Consider the following 16,026-nt stretch of genomic DNA (forward strand, 5'->3'; position numbering starts at 1 on the left):
TGCATCAAGGAGCAAGGGAGTTATCAGGACACTTTGAGTCAGGAGACAACCATACCCCTTATGGAATAGCTAGATTTGATCAGTGGTTAGGAACTGGAAGATGTGACTGAGTCAGGCAGGTATAGGGACCCAGGATGCAGTGAAGGTGGAACCTCAGTCTTTGACCTTGCCCAATATGTACAAGGTGTTTGCTATCTGTATGGATTAGAACAAAGACTGCATGAAACATGGAAGAATTGACTGCAGCACCATGGTACATGAAGCCACCAAATAAGGGACGCGATAGTGGTAGGGGAATAAATACTGTCCTTTAGAGCTGCAACCTGGAGTCCCGAAGACTGTGTTGCCTGCTTAGTGCCAGGGTTAAGGATAAGTCCTCCCAAATGGAGACGAACTTGGACTGGGAGGGCACTGTTCCATTGGAACGGGTTCCACTTAAACTGGGCTGGGACCAGTGTCCTGACAAATCAAGTAACAAGGGTTGTAAACAGAGTTTTAAATGAAAAAGAGGGAGGGGGAGAATTCAGGTGAAGGAAAATTTATAAATCTAAAGAGAAAAATCAAACCAATAATGCAGTATAGCGATTTCGGTAAGGATCAAAGGGTGTGACAGAAAGGAACAGACAGTTTAGTGATAATGGTGCATGAATGGAAAAGGTAAATTAAGAGAAAATGATAAAAAGCTAAATTAGGACGCTCTGTCTGAATGCACGAAGCAGTAGTAACAAGATGGATGAATTAATTGCGCAGATAGAGGTAAAGAGATTTGATTTAATAGCTGTTACAAAGACTTATCTTCCATGGAATGTCAGCATTGCTCATAAAACTAACATTTGTTGCTCATCCCTAATTGCCCTTGAGAAGGTGATAGTGAGCCACCTTCTTGAACTGTTGCCACAAGTCTGGTCTAGGCACAACTATGGGTACTGCATTAGATGCTAAGAAGGAAGTTTCACGATTTTAACCCAGTGACGGTGAAGGAATGGCGATACAGTTCCAAGTAAGGATAGTGCTCACTAGAGTGCCACCTCAATTGAGTACTGGAAGTGTGGTGAGTTGAGGAAATCTTAAACTTCTTTCTAAAAATCTAATATTATTTGTATTTAACATTTAACTGCAAGTACTGTTTAATTTTAAATCTCATCCAGGGGCCCAAGCAGGGAGATAGAAGCTATCCACTGGGGGGCAGCTGTAGATGTTTAATTAAGGCAACTAGCTTGAACTGATCTTTCTGTATCTGGGCTCAGCTAGTGCCTTTATTTTCAGAGCATATAAATTCAGACATTTCAGTGCGACCTCAACAGAGTGCTGGGAGTTTGGTGAGTTGAGAGAGTCCAGTGAGGAGGGGATGGAGGCGCTCCTTTGCTTTTTCTAACTTTTTCACCCTGCAGGATTGGTTCTTGCTCTACTACAGGGGAATAAGCCAGCTGTTTGGTTAAGGTCTGTTCTTAGTGCTTAGTGTTAGTGTTTAATAGCCAACTTAGGACATGGGAGTTAAGGTAGATCTATACATAAAAATAACTAAAACTTAAAAATTAAAATAAAATAATTAAAAAACATCTAAAACACATATCTGTGCAGTTAAGAAACATGTAACTTTTATTTGTCAGTGGTAGTAGCATTTAATAAGCAAAATAAGTTTAGCATATATAGGAATTACCCTAAGCTAATTAAGAAAGTAATTAAATTAAATTAACTAAATAATATAAGTAACAATGGCAGAACAAGTGTTATGTTGCAGCTGTGGAAAGTGGAAGCTTCTGGGATTGAGGGATATGGGGATCGATTGGGACAGAGCAGATGCGGTCTATGATCAGCAATGATTTTACTGAATGACTGAGCAGGCTCAAAGGGCAGTAGGGTCAACTCTAGCTCCTATTTCTTATGTTCTCAGGATAAGTTTCTTTCTACAAAATGAAAGTCTTTCTTGCATCCAGAAACAGGGATAGGGTTGATGTGTTTGTGTTGTTGCCAACTGGAAGGTATAATTGTGTGAATTCAGTTTGGTTTGGGAGTATTGTACTAAGGATGACTGACCTTGTATAATGTTCAGCCATTGGGGCTCTTACCCTTTTAATGTATTAATGTGCCGGGGGCTGGTTCCAACTCTGGTATATGGTGGAAGAATTCAGCAGTTCATCATCATTTCAGGAGTAAGACTTTGTGGAATCTCCTATCTAGTGCAGGTATTTTTGCCAGATGGGAGGCCTGTGCCAATATTTTGGGCTTTGACAGCTATAATCAGCTTAACTGTTACGCATTCACTTCCACGAGGAGAATGAGCTTGGCTACAAAGCTTTTGATTTTATGTGCTTCAGAGATATGGAGGGAAGAAAATTCCTGGTTAATTTTGGTGGGGTGATTGGCGGCTTGGCTGTCTAACGAAGAATCAATTTAGTACTTCCATGCTGTGCTTGCTCATGCATGGTACATTTTGGAAGCTTTACTGTCTTGTTTCATGACTTGCAGCCTAGCAATAACATCCTCTCAATGTCTGCTGCGAGTAGGTTTGTTAGCTGCCCCCTCCAACCATCCGCTGACCACCAAATCTGGATCAGCTCACTTTCAGCATGTTGTCTCATGTTTTGGGATTCCAGTTCACCTGTTTGTACTCATAGTTACTTTGAACTTGGAGCACCTTGTGGATTTTGATTGAAGAGGTAAGTCCTCTGTGGTCTCTTGAGGACTGCAGTACATATTTACCCATTGCAATATTGGGTGTCAGTCCTCGACCACTGGCAGAATTTTACATCCTGCGGGTGGGCACGCACCTGACCCAATAGGGTGTAAAATTGCATGTGATGACATCGGGTGAGCATCCTGACGTCATTGTGCACTTGTGCAATATTTCGCATGGCGGGCACACGTGTGTGCCGGAGCAGCACTGGCCATTAATTAAGCGGCCACTTAAGGCCTTTAAGAGTCCGATTGACTGAGATTTTCCCTTGCTCGTGTGATTTCCAGCTCATTGCACGGGCAACTTGGGCAGGCGGCCAGCCAACATTTTCACAAACCTGATCCAAGGGCGGGATAAAAAGGGTCAGCAGCACTGCCAGTGTGAGTAGTGAGGATATTTTAGAGATAGTTTGCTGTTGGTTACTTATTGGTACTTGGCAGCCTCATCTCTGTTTGGGGTTTCATTCTTAGCACTTCCAGACTTCATTTCAGGACTCAATGCTGTCTGCATGGTCCTTGGAGGATTCAGACCGTGTGGACCCTTCCAGGTATCAGACAACCTTCCCCTCCCTGGTAACGGGGATTGTGGTCTCTGCCGGAGGCAGAGAGGGGCCATGTGTAGCAATGCAGCTTCCAGGGAAGGGACCTGTGGGAGGAGAGGCTCAGGCACAAGGGGCACAGGGCCAGCAGGTAGTCCAAGGCGGAAGGGGCTGCAGAAGACGTCACAATCCTGCTGCCAGGGTTTACAGACAGTGATGCAGCTACCTCAATATGTCTGAGGTGCAATGCCGAAGGAGGCTCAACCTCTCAGGGGGGAGCGCGACCTCCACTTGCCAGAGGGTTGGGCCTGAGATCAGCTCCGACTGCGTGGCTTGAAGGTCACAGTGGCTGTCAACTTCTATGCCTCCGGTTCTTTCCAGGGGTCAGTGGGGGATGTGTGTGGAGTCTCCCAATCAGCTGTCCACAGATGCGTCAAGCTGGTGACAGAAGCACTGTTCAGGCGGATACTCACCTTCATTCTTTACCGTACGGATGAGACCAGCCAGGCTGAGCAAACCAGAGGCTTTGCAGCGATTGTTGGCTCCCCCGTGTCCAGGGTGCCATCGACTGCACATGTGACCATCAAGGCGCCAGCGGGTCAGCTGGGTACCTTTGTCAAAAGGGATTCCACTCCATGAACGTGAAATAGTGTGTGACCACAGGATGCAGATTCTGCAAGTCTGTGCAAGGTACCCTGGCAGCTCCCACGGCGCTTACACTCTGAGTCACTCCCAGATGCCAAGGATCTTCAGTGCTCCAGCCCGACTGGGTGGATGGCTGCTGGGTGACAAGGGCTATCCTTTGAAAAGGTGGCTCATGACACCTCTCCGCCACCCAAGGGCAGAGGCGGAGAAGTGTTACAATACAAGTCATGCTTCCACAAGGGTGGTGGTAAAGAGGTCTTCTCAAGATGCACTTCTGATGCCTGGACTGTTCAGGGGTAGCACTACAATACCCCCCAGAGCGGGTGTCACTGATTGTGGTTGGATGCTGTGCTCTCCACAATCTGACACTGGCAAGGAGGGAGGAAGAGGATCTGGATGCAGCTGCATAGGCCACAAATGATGAGTCCAGTAGTGAGTCCAAAGGGGAGCACGGTAAGGAGAATGCTGAGGGCGTGGAGCCAGACCTCGGTAACCTGCAGGGAGGCAGGGACATCAGGAATGCCTTAATCCAATGCTCCTTCAGCTAGGCTACCAAAATCAGCTTCAAACACATGCCAGGGCTGCCTCCTCCATCCCGGATGTCTGAAAGGACCCTTTCATTCGAACACAAGAACACTCAGTGCCTGTGCAATAAAGTTCAGAGCGACCTACGTTCAGCATTAGATGCTGGCGTTCCCCGCACCAATGAAATACAAGCATACTCAGGCCATGACGACAAAAAACACAATTTACGGCATTCTGACAGTTCAAAAATCTTAACAGAAACATTTCTGGTATTCAACATCAGACTTGTATACATAAAGTAAACAAAAATGAACATAAAATCACCTGTGACCTGTCCCTCTTGTGCTCATGGAGCCTTTAACGTTTGCAAGTGCTACGTCTAGTTGCGCCCTCCTCACTGGTACTGGCATTGGAGACAGCCTGCTGAATCTGCCGTCCTGTTGGCCTTGATGACCTTGGCTGTTGTCTTCTGGCCAGTGGAGCCTGTGCTGGCCCCGCCTGGGAGGGAGTGGCCAGTGCCATGGCTGGCATCTCCTCAGTTGCCGCAGCCTCATCAGATGCCACTAGTGGCCACTGCTGGAGGGGCCGAGGAGCTGCTGCCATCATCTAGAGCGCCCTGAGAGGAGCCCGGAGAGACAAAAAACAGCTCGTGCGCCAACATGAGGTCACTCTGGACCTCCCTGCACACCAGTGATGGACTGGCACTGGGTGCCTCATCCATCTCCCACACTGACACTGACCGCCTGAGGTCAGTGCCTCTGTGAGGGCTTGCAGGTCCTAGCTCAATCCCAGGAACCCCTCATTCTATCCCTGGAGCTGCCTCTCCACGAGAATTGCCACTCTCTCCATGGAGGAGGCAGTGTGCTCGGCCATGATGGTCAACGCAGTGTTCATGCTCCACATGGTCTCCTCCACAACAGAGACCATGGCATGCATACCCTCATGGATCTCCGCCAGATCCTCCCGCACATCTTGCTGGACATCCAGCATCCGCCTCCTAACGGATGACTCCAGAGGCTCATCATCAGCCTTCAACTCAGCATTGTCCTGGTCCCCAGCAGTCCTCTGGCTGTCGGTGCCCTAGGCACTCTCTGCCTCCGCCTGTACCTCAAGCGATTGTGAATTGCCCTGCAACGTGCACTGAGATACTAGCCACCGCTCTAATGCTGGTATCTATGCTGGTGTCTGCTTCAGAGAGTGAGTGTGACACAAGAGCAAATGACACCTGGTGGTCCTCCAGTGTCAGGGGTGGCCCTTCAGGGTCCAGAAAACGAACTCCTGCTGGCAAACCTAAAAGGGAGAACAAGGATATGTCATTAGTTAAAGTCATAACAATGTCACTGTGCATGCCAGTACCATGGTGAGACAATGGAGATCTGCGTCACGGTGCCATCGTCTTCCAATGTTCAATGAGGACTCCAGGTTCGAGACTCACATCAATGAAGAGAATATACTAGAATGGTCGCACAAGCTGAAATTCTCACCTCTGTGCACTGCACTCTTACCTTCGTCTGGCACCCTCGCATCTCCAAGCCCATTTGCACGTAAGACGTGCTGGCTCTTGAGCTCCAGGGTGTCTTGCTCATATCTTCAGAAGATTAGGAGGCTAGTGGGGCTTCCGCCAGTCTGTGACCTTTCTATTTTGTTGTGGGCCGTCTTCTTCTGAAACAACAGAAAGCATGGACTTCTCCACTTTTACCTGTGGTGCCATTGCAACCTGGCCAACTCCAGCTGAGGAGCACCTGGCAGAGCATATCCAAGTCATGGCCCTCGTGCTACAAGGGACTCAATCCAAGCAACCAGGGCTCACCCCCTTGGTCAATTACACTGACAGTTGGCACTCAGGCTCTAGCACCCCTAAGGTCCACGGGGGGACGGCCAGACCTTAACACATCTGCACAATGATCCACGCCAACAACACTCTCCCTAAGCGCAGCAGGTCACTGAAACGCTTCCGGCACTGGAACCAGAAGCATCGCACCACATCACAGCTGCTCACCATTGCTGCCACTTCTTCCCATGCCCTCTTGGTGCAGTGCGGTGGCCTCCCCGTCCCAGCCCTGGGGACAAGGGTGTCCCTCCTGGCAGCCACCTGCAGCGAGGCACTCATCAGAAAAGCGGGGGGCCGAGTGCCCACCCGACCTGCCCTCCTGCCTGCTGTGTCCAGCCGCACTCGGGTCCATAGTGAAGGTTCAGAGGACGTCCTCCGCGGCAGCTTTCCACGGGCTGTCTGGGCCGCTTTTAAAGCGGCTGCCGGGTCGCCATTGGACTCAGTGGCCGACAGGCCCTCTTCCCTGCTCGGTCCTTCCTGGTCAGTGCAGAGCCGCCTTTCAAGCCGGGCGGGCCTTAATTGGGCCGCCAGCGTGAAATTGCAGTTGGGGTCCGATCGCGGGCGCGCGTCTGTTTCAAGGCTGCTCCCGGGCCCGCCTGTTGCGCCAGCCCGGCGACCAGAAAATCCTGCCCTATGATCTTGTAGTCACAAGGAGGGATGGGCTACGTCACTGGCATTGAACTAGGGTGAGGGAAGAATCCCTTATGTTAATTGAAGATTAACAGATATGTCATCAGAGTTGATGGCAGCACCAGTGGTGTACCTATGAAATCAATGAGAGATGGTTTAGGGTTTTAGTCTTGTCTGGATTATAATTTATAGGAATTGGATTAAAAGGCTGAACTCCTTCCCTTTTGATGGAAGACAGGCCATGTATTAATTCAATGCATCTCACTGTGACTAATGTTAGGTACAGAGGAGAGACACAAACTGAACTTTATTTTTCTCATCGTCTGTCTGTAAGTAGAGGTGCTTTAATTTTTGAAATTGGCTGTGGTGTGTTTCCCCAAACCCTCTGTCTGTGAATTCAATTTTAAAGTGACTTGTAGCAAACTTTCTTTAGGGTTAAATCAGAAGTATTGTTTATTCATACATTCAAACCTGGGGGATGGTCATTGCAACTACATACACACGCAAGCACTCAAGAAGGAAATAGAAAAGCAAGGAGTTTTACAACTAGGAATAACTTAAAACAAAAAACCCTCCAGAGATATGGATATTAATTCAAATTAATGTCAGAGTCCAGAATGTCAGCATCCAGTGAGGGTTCCTTTGTGGATGAGTTAAAGTCTAACTGGGTTCAGCGAGCTAAAAGCAGGAGTTGCCAAGTTCCTTCAAAGTTTGTGATGGTACAGCAAGATGGGGTTGGCATCCAGTGACTTGGTCCACTCTACAGGCAATGGCAGGAATCTTCCAGAGAACCAGGCTTTGAGGAGGTTTAGACTTAATTCAGGCTTTGTTGTCAGCCTGAGTCCAGCTTTGGTGTTGACAGGCTGGATGTTTATCAGCAGACTGCCCTAGGAGTCCAGGAACGTAACATTAACATTCCAAAGGCCAGAAGAGCTTAGGTCATGTGGTGTTCCCCATTGATGAATTGGTTTCAAGTTCAATCAGTTTCTATGGGTGGGATTTTCTGCACCACCCGCTGCCGCGATCTTCCAGTCCTGCCGCAAGTCAATGGACTTCTGGCTGGGGCGCCGCCTCGCCCACGGCGAGTCCTGCCTGCGGCGGGGCCAGAAAACCCCGGCCAATGTTTTTGGGCAAGATCCATGGTTCACTTCAGGTGATAGATGGTGACTATTAGCACCTCCGCTGGTGATAATGAGTTTCAGCATCTCTATCTTTATTGTAAGTCCAGCCTAGGGGGCAGGCCGACTGCTGTTCCCTTGATTTGCTGATTGTAATGGGTCCATACAATGATCGATGTGAGATTTCACAAGGATGAGGGTTGAGCTTCATCCTATAATTACTGTTGGAAGTTTCCAGAACTGTAGCCAACTTGCAAATCATGTGACCTGTAGCAGACATGTTTTGGTCCAGCAAAATCCATATTTTAAATAAGCAGAAAGTAAGGTATGATTTAAACAGTTTATGATCTCTTTCATGTTTTATGAATATGACACTAACATGAATACCTTTCTGGGTCACTGAGAAACCTGTCAAGGTATAGTGCTAGGTCTCCATCCACAATCGTTATGTTTTCCATATAAAAGTTCAGCATTGGAATATATTGTGTAAACTGTGAAGCACAAAATGATGTTTTATTGGCATTAGTGACAGCATATGCAAGAGCTATTGTTTGGGTACTGGATTCAAGAGTTGAGAGAACAGAAAGCATTCGCAGAGGACCTAAGGTTGTAGTTGGGATTTTCTAGTCTAATTGGTCTTGCAAGAGTTACATTTATTTAGTAACTTACCATGTCTCTCAGAAATGTCTCAAAATATCTCACATCCAATGAGTTACTTTGTAGTCTTTTGTGTATAAAGCAAGATTCCACAATTAGCACCATGAAGAATAACCATTAAATCTGTATATGGTTGAGGGAGAAATATTGGCCAGGACAATTTCCTACTCTTCTTTCAAAAGTAGCACAACATCTTTGAAATCCATCTGAGCCACTGAAATAAGCACAGAGTCTCATCTTAAGTATGGACATTTCAACAACACAGCATTTCACTTAGGTGAGCATTCACTGGGTAATTTAAACCTGGTTTTGGTTTATTCTGGATGATATTGATGTTCCTGATCTATGTAACTACTGCTGTTGAATCCCAGTACATCTTTGGGCCATGTAGTCTTCCCTTACCTGTCAGCAGCCGCAGCCGGCACTGGTCCACCAGTCTTTGGCAGTACTGAAGCTCCACCCGCAGGTCTCGCAAAGTATCAAAGTCATGCCGGTATTGATGTTTCAGATCCTTCAGCTGCATGATCAAGTTGAACTCATCTTCATCGATTACAGGGTCACCTTGTTCATTCACATACTCACCTGTTAGATGTGGAAAGAACCAACAATCAAACAAGTTTGGGTATTTTCAGGCTATGGTCCTTAGCACATAACTCTGTTCCACGAGCATACAAATTTGGAGCAGGAGTAGGCCACTCGGTCCCCTGAGCCTGCTCTGTCATTCAATAAGATCTGAATGTAACCTCAACTCCACATTCCTGCCTACCCTCGATAACCTTTCACCCTTGTTAATCACAAATCTATCCTTAAAAATATTCAGACTCTGCTTCCACTGCCTTTTGAGGAAGAGAGGTCCAAAGACTCAGAGCCCTCTGAGAGAAAAAATTTCTCCTCATCTGTGTCTTAAATAAGTGACTCTTTGGGCAGAATTTTTGGCTCGGCAAGTGGGGGAAGGGTCCACTCGCCGAGGCGTAAAATGACACAGGGTGATGTCGGGCATGCGACATCATTTAGATTTTCAGCTCGTTAAAGGCCTTTTAAGGCCATTCAAAAAGCCACATAAGCAATTACCTGAGCTGCCCGTCCAACCTTAACGTTGACGGGCAGGCGAAGAGCCCAGGCGGCCTTTGCATTTTTCATGGAACCTCATCCACGGGCAGGATGAGGTTTCATGAATGATTTTAAATTTTCACAAAAATTTTTTATTAAAATTAATGCACATGTCCCAGCTCATGTGACAGTTTCACATGAGGGGACATGTCATGAAAATTTTTTCACCACTTTATTAAACTATTTAACCTTAAACCTCTGTGCCTCAGGGAGGTTTCTCCGCTCTTTCGTGCACATAAGCGAAAGAGCGCACTCCCAACTCAGGCAAGCCCCCTCCCCCCCACAGGGAGCGCGTAGTGCTTCTGGGCGTTTGTCACGCTGGGTAGGCCTTAATTGGCCTGCCCATGTAAAATGGTGGTGCAGACCCGATCGGGGGCACCAATCGGGCCCGGGCCCGGGCCCGCTCCTGCACCACCCGCCTGACAGGTAGAAAATTCTGCCCCTTATTTTTAAACAGTGACCCCTAGTTCTAGATTCTCCCACAAGAGGAAACATCCTCTCCACATCCACCCTGTCAAGACCCCTCAGGATCGTAAAGGTTGCGATCAGGTCGCCTCTTACTCTTCTAAACCCCAGTGGATACAAGCCTAACCTGTCCACTCTTTCCTCATAAGACAACTTGCCCATTCCTGGTAATAGTTTAGTAAACCTTCTCTGAACTGCTTCTAATGCATTTACATCTTTCCTTAAATAAGGAGACCATACTGTATATAGTACTCCAGATGTGTCCCTGTACTCCAATATTGTAGTGCCCTGTGCAACTGGAGCATAACCTCCCTACTTTTGTAATCAATACCCCTCACAATAAACGATACCATTCTATTAGCTTTGCTAATTACTTGCTGTACCTGCACACTAACTTTTTGTGATTCATGCACTACGACACCCAGATCCCTCCGAATTTCAGAGTTCTGCAATCGCTCATCATTTAGATAACAAGCTTATTTTTTATTCTTCCTTCCCAAATGGACAATTTCACATTTTCCCACATTATACTCCATTTGCAAAATCTTTGCCCACTCACTTAACCTATCTATGTCCCTTTGTAGCCTCCTTATGTCCTCTTCACAATTTACTTTCCTACCTATCTTTGTGTTATCAACAAATTTCGCAACCATACCTCGGTCCCTTCATCCAAGTCATTTACATAAATTGTAAAAAGTTGAGGGCCCAGCACTGATCCCTGTGACACACCACTTGTCACATCCTGCCAACCAGAAAAGACCCATTTATGCCAACTCTCTGCTTTCTGTTAGCTAGCCAATCTTCTATCCATGCCAATATGTTACCCCCTACACCATGAGCTTTTAGTTTCCGCAATAACCTTTGATGTGGCATCTTATAAGCACAATGAACTATTTGAGGATAATAGATGACAATGAGCCAAGTGAAACTCTGCTAATGAATTACAAAGGATGTCTGAATTATATACAGCTTAAAATGTAGCTGGTAATGAACTATGTTGGATATTGTATCTGACTTATAGTTGGCCTCTATTATTTGACGCATCGTCCAAGCAACCATTCTTCGTGCATGAACCTATAAAGTGTGTGGTGTTAACTGTTTGATCACGGAAAGCAACACACTCCAGTCCAATTCTGTCTTTGTCTGAAGGCATACACTTTCCAATGGGGATCATCAGATAACTATCAGAAACAGGAACACTGGTTCATTTCCCCCACCCTTAACCTGCTTTGGTTGAAACAACTAACGCGCTATAGACTAGGGAATTGAAATCATATCTTTCCTGTCTGTCTACCCACTAAGCCATTGGGGTGGGGAGCTGGGAGCATGATGTGAACAAAAACCCTTTCTCCTTCCAGCAGTGAAATCATAAAGTTGTATGCTGGAGGAAGGCCTGAGGACCAAGGGCAAAAGGGCCATTTCTGGAAAAGTTCAAATGTCACACCATCCTATTTCTCTATGGATAGAATTTTTAGCTTAGCGTGTGGGTGTGCGTCCGACTTGCTCGAACGTAAAATAGGACGTTATGACGTCGGGCGAGCGTCCCAACGTCATCCCGCGCTCGTGTGATATTTTGGTCAGCGAGCACGTGCGAAAGTCGGAAGCACACGTGCCGACAAATAAGAGCGTAATTAAACCAATTAAAATTCCAACTGACTCCGATTTTTCGTGGTAAAAACAGTTTAAAATGGGCAAATCTGCCAGGTGGACTTTGCATTTTTGATGAAACCTCATCCAAGGGAGGGATGAGGTTTCCATTAGCTATTTTTAAAAAATGATTGGACAGAATTTTCATAATTTATATGTTCAGGTGACTGATTCTGATGCGTGGACATATTTTTCTGCATTTTAAAATTTTCATTCATTGCTTTTAAATTCTTCAGCTTCCTGAGGCAGCTCTCTGCCTTCAGGGAGCTTTCATTCCATGCTCCCCCATGCCTGCGCTTATGTCAGCACCCGCCCTTCTCCTGCCCCCACCCTTGCAGCGGTGAGCATTTCATTCATTGGCCAGTCAGTGTGAAATCACAGTCAGGGCCAATCGTGGTCGGTGGTCCATTCCCCAACAACTCCCGGACCCGCCAATCGCGTGCGCCTGCCGAACTAAAAATCCTGCCCCATGTCTCAGCTCAGACTTAGACCTTTGATGCTAAAATAGATGACATGACCTCACCTCCACTAATGTCCTCTTGAGTTGACTGCTAGGCAAAAGGCAGTATAAACTATTACATTTTTGTTGTGATAAATCACATTGGGTGGTGACGTAGAGTGGAGAGGAGAACCATCCAAATTTTCACTCTGTCCATAAATGTCCGATATGCAGGGCGACATGATTATAATTAAGAATAACCCTCACTCCACTTTTATCCCCCATTTGTTTCCAGGCTGGAGTCAATTGATTCAATTTGGGCATAAGCTAAAGATATTGGCTACACTGATACCCTAGCCAAGGATTCAAGGAAAGTGAGGATCTGAGAGTTATTCCACTGCAGAGAGCAATGGCAACCCAGTCAGATCCTGACCTGATGTTTACACATATATTTATTTGATTTAATAGTTAGATTATTGAGCTAGTAATCTAGAGAATGTAATTTCAAATCCCACCATGGCAGTTTGATTATTTGAATTCAGCATTAAGAAAAAGGGACAATGAAGCAATTGGATTGTCATAGAAATCCAATCAGATTGTCATAGAAATCCCTCATGTTCTTTAGGGAACTAATCTGTCATCTTTATCCAGTATGGTTTGAGTGACTCCAGTCTCACACCAATGTTGTTGGCTCTTAGCTGTCCTCTGAACTGACCTAGCAAGCCATTCAGTTTCTACCTCCTCAGGGCAATAAGGGATGGGCAATCAATGCCAGCCTCTCTAGTGATGCCCACAACCAGAAAATGAAAATAAAATGCAATTTTCAGCAGGGGTAACAGGACAATAATGTGGAGTAAGAACTGTGTGATAATTGCAGTGCCACTACAGGTGCCTCAGCTAAGATCCACTAATTCAGCACAATATGAAGGATCAAGCCCACAACTGTTTGCAATGTGTGGCTAAGAAGCTGCACACTTTCCTTGTGGCATTACCTTGGTCCTGTCGCTCTTGTTTCTTGACGTTGAGTGCCCGGTTAGTGATGTCAATTTCCTCCTTGATATTGTTGATCGTCTCAGTCAGTTCCTTCAGGCTATTCCTCTTTTCAATGAGGATATGTTTATTCTCAATTAAGATCTGGTTAATTTCGCTACCTTTCTCATTTTTAAACACATCAAACATTAATGTTTTTGGTGGAGGAGTGCTGCGTCACAAAAATGGAAAGCAGAAATCAAAACTAAAATTAAAAGAAGAATTAATCCTAATTGGACTAAACTGCTTTTGCTAAATATAATTTTTATCTTTCATTTACTTCCTTTTGCTTCCCTCCTCTCCAGAAGGTGCTGCCCCTTGCTATGATACAGTTCCATAGACTATTTGACAGTGGAAAGAATCACAGTTGAACCCTATCCTATTGTTACCCCTTTCCAGTAGGGATCACTGGATAGCAATCAGTCCTCATAATGTAAACCTTAAAGATCTGGCGACATTCTGGTGAATCTGAACTGTCACCCCTTCAAGGCCAAATTTTGCTTTCTGAAGATTGGTGAATACATGGGGCAGAATTTAAAGCCTCCCCCTCACCCCCACAGTGAATTTGGAGGTCTCTTTCCTACTTCGGCCTGATTAAGTCTAGGGCAGGAAGGCTTGTGGATAACCCTCCTGGTCGGGTGCTAATTGAGGCCCAGTAGTGGGCAATTAATGCCCACTTAAAGGCTTCATCCTGCCATCGCTGACTTGCTTGCAGATTTCCGGGGTGTTGTTGAGGGGGGGGGGGTGGGGTCCCTTGTTTAAAAGTACTCAGTACCTAAACAAGGGACCTGGCATTGGGAAGCTGGGGGCCACTGAAAGCCACTCACATTTCCCCTGCCTCCAATCCCTTCCTCCCTTCTCCCCTGACCCCTACCCTCTGACTCCATCCCACCCCCACTCACCTTTAGCCTTGGGTCGCTTGTTGATCTTAGGCCTCTGGTGGGTCCACTGCTCCGGGTGGTGCTGCCTGATATAGAGGATTGCTGGCCTCTAATTGGGGTCCTTAATCTAGGGGAAGGCCCAATGGTGACCACTTCAGGCCTTCCCAAACATGTGTGATGCAGGGTTCTCAGGCCCCTGTCACCGGGATTAAATTCCACCCATGGGGCTGAATCTTCGGCCTGGCGAATGGGGGCGGGGCCCACTTGCTTAGGCATAAAATGACGCATGATGACGTTGGGAGTGCATCCCGACGTCACAGTGCGTCATTCAGGCTTTCAGTTCAGCGGGTGTGCACCCAAAGTTGGCTGCACACCCGCCGAACTGTCAAAGGCATATTAAGGCCATTTAACTCTCAATTAAAGTAATTAACGGAGCTGCCCTTCCAACCTTAAGGTTGGTGGGCAGGCGAAGAGCCCAGGCAGCCTTTGCATTTTTCATGGAACCTCATCTGCGGATGGGATGAGGTTTCATGAATGATTTTAAATTTTGACAAAAATTTTTATTGAAATTAATGCACATGACCCAGCTCATGTGACAGTTTCACATGAGGGGACATGTCATAAAAATTTTCTTGCCACTTTATTAAACTTTTCGGACTTAAAACTAAATTCCCTGAGGCACTCCTGACTCAGGAAACACCCGCACCCCCCCGCCCCCCCTCCCCCCTCCCCGTCCGCACAGGGAGTGCACAGTGCTTCCGGGTGCGCGTCACGGTGAGCGGGCCTTAATTGACCCGGCCATGTAAAATGGCAGCGCGGACATGATCGGGGGCGCTGATCAGATCTGCGCCTGCCTGCTACCACTCCCACCCAGCCCACCCGACAGGGAGAAAATTCTGCCCATGATGTTTGAATGTTTTTTTGTGAAAGTGTTCATAAAATCAAACACATAAGACTGAATTTTCCGTGCCTGTGGGGTCGGGTGTGTTCGGCGATGTGAGTGGACAATATAGCGAGATGGCCAAAAATCGGTTTTACGACATGGTGAAACAAGTTTGCAACCGTCGGCTCTGCCAGTTAATGGTGGGGCGCGTTTCCCATAGTCGGGCATCGGGAACCTCTTGTAATACATCTGCATATGTTTGTAAGCCCAGCTTGCCGGAATCATCCCCCACACTGGATCATCCGAGCATGTCAATGTGTTTCACACCTGGCGGGCTGCACTTCGCTCGGGACTTCGAGGTTTGTTTGCCTATCTTGCTTTGGGCAGCACTCAGAGTCATCAGTGCCAAGCTTCGCAGACAGCACCATGTCACTTTCAGGGGGGGTTCATGAGCAGGTCTCTACCTACCAGACTAGCCATAAGGCATGGGTGGCTTTTAAACGGCTGCAGGGCTAGGGATTGTTTGGAGAAGAGGGAGAAATGACCTTGGACAAGGGAAGAGGCTTCAGGATGAGGACTGTACTGGGGAAGGGGGGTGTCCCAGGGTGTGTGTGGGGATACAAGTTGATCTGTTCAAGTGGACTCAAGATGATGAGGGCTGAGGAGGTAGTGTCCAGAGGAGATGAGGCCAGTTGGAGATGTGAGGGTATGCGAGAGAGAGAGTATGGTGATGTTCCTTGAGTAAGTGAGATGCCAGTGAATGTGTGATGGGCTTGAGTGTGAGAGTTTAGATTGATGAGATGGTTACCTTATCCTGGTGGCACGGATGAGATCTTTCACTCTCTATCTTCATTGGATTCTGTGCACCATTGGCATTGATCAACACTGCCATCACCTACCAAGCTGGAGTGGTAATGTTGCTGCTCCTCCTGCGGTCAGAGCGGGGTTAGA

At 46.9% G+C, this 16,026-nt stretch overlaps 1 protein-coding gene across 4 annotated transcripts in view; it reads right to left on the reverse strand.

The window, feature by feature from the left end:
• The window catches only part of kif9 (kinesin family member 9), a 176,104-nt gene that overhangs the window by 25,787 nt on the left and 134,291 nt on the right, over positions 1–16,026 (reverse strand). For 3 of the 4 annotated variants that reach the window (XM_078540862.1, XM_078540861.1, XM_078540859.1), the window contains 2 exons: positions 13,275–13,483; positions 9,024–9,203 (listed from right to left, as the gene is read on the reverse strand). In XM_078540862.1, the coding sequence (XP_078396988.1) occupies positions 9,024–9,203; positions 13,275–13,483 (389 nt within the window). Of the gene's footprint in view, positions 1–9,023; positions 9,204–13,274; positions 13,484–16,026 lie in introns of those variants that run through there. The other variant, XM_078540863.1, reaches the window with a different exon arrangement.

The sequence above is a fragment of the Cetorhinus maximus genome, chromosome 4 (genome assembly GCF_964194155.1).
Source record: "Cetorhinus maximus chromosome 4, sCetMax3.hap1.1, whole genome shotgun sequence".
In the NCBI taxonomy this organism is placed as follows: Eukaryota; Metazoa; Chordata; class Chondrichthyes; order Lamniformes; family Cetorhinidae; genus Cetorhinus; species Cetorhinus maximus.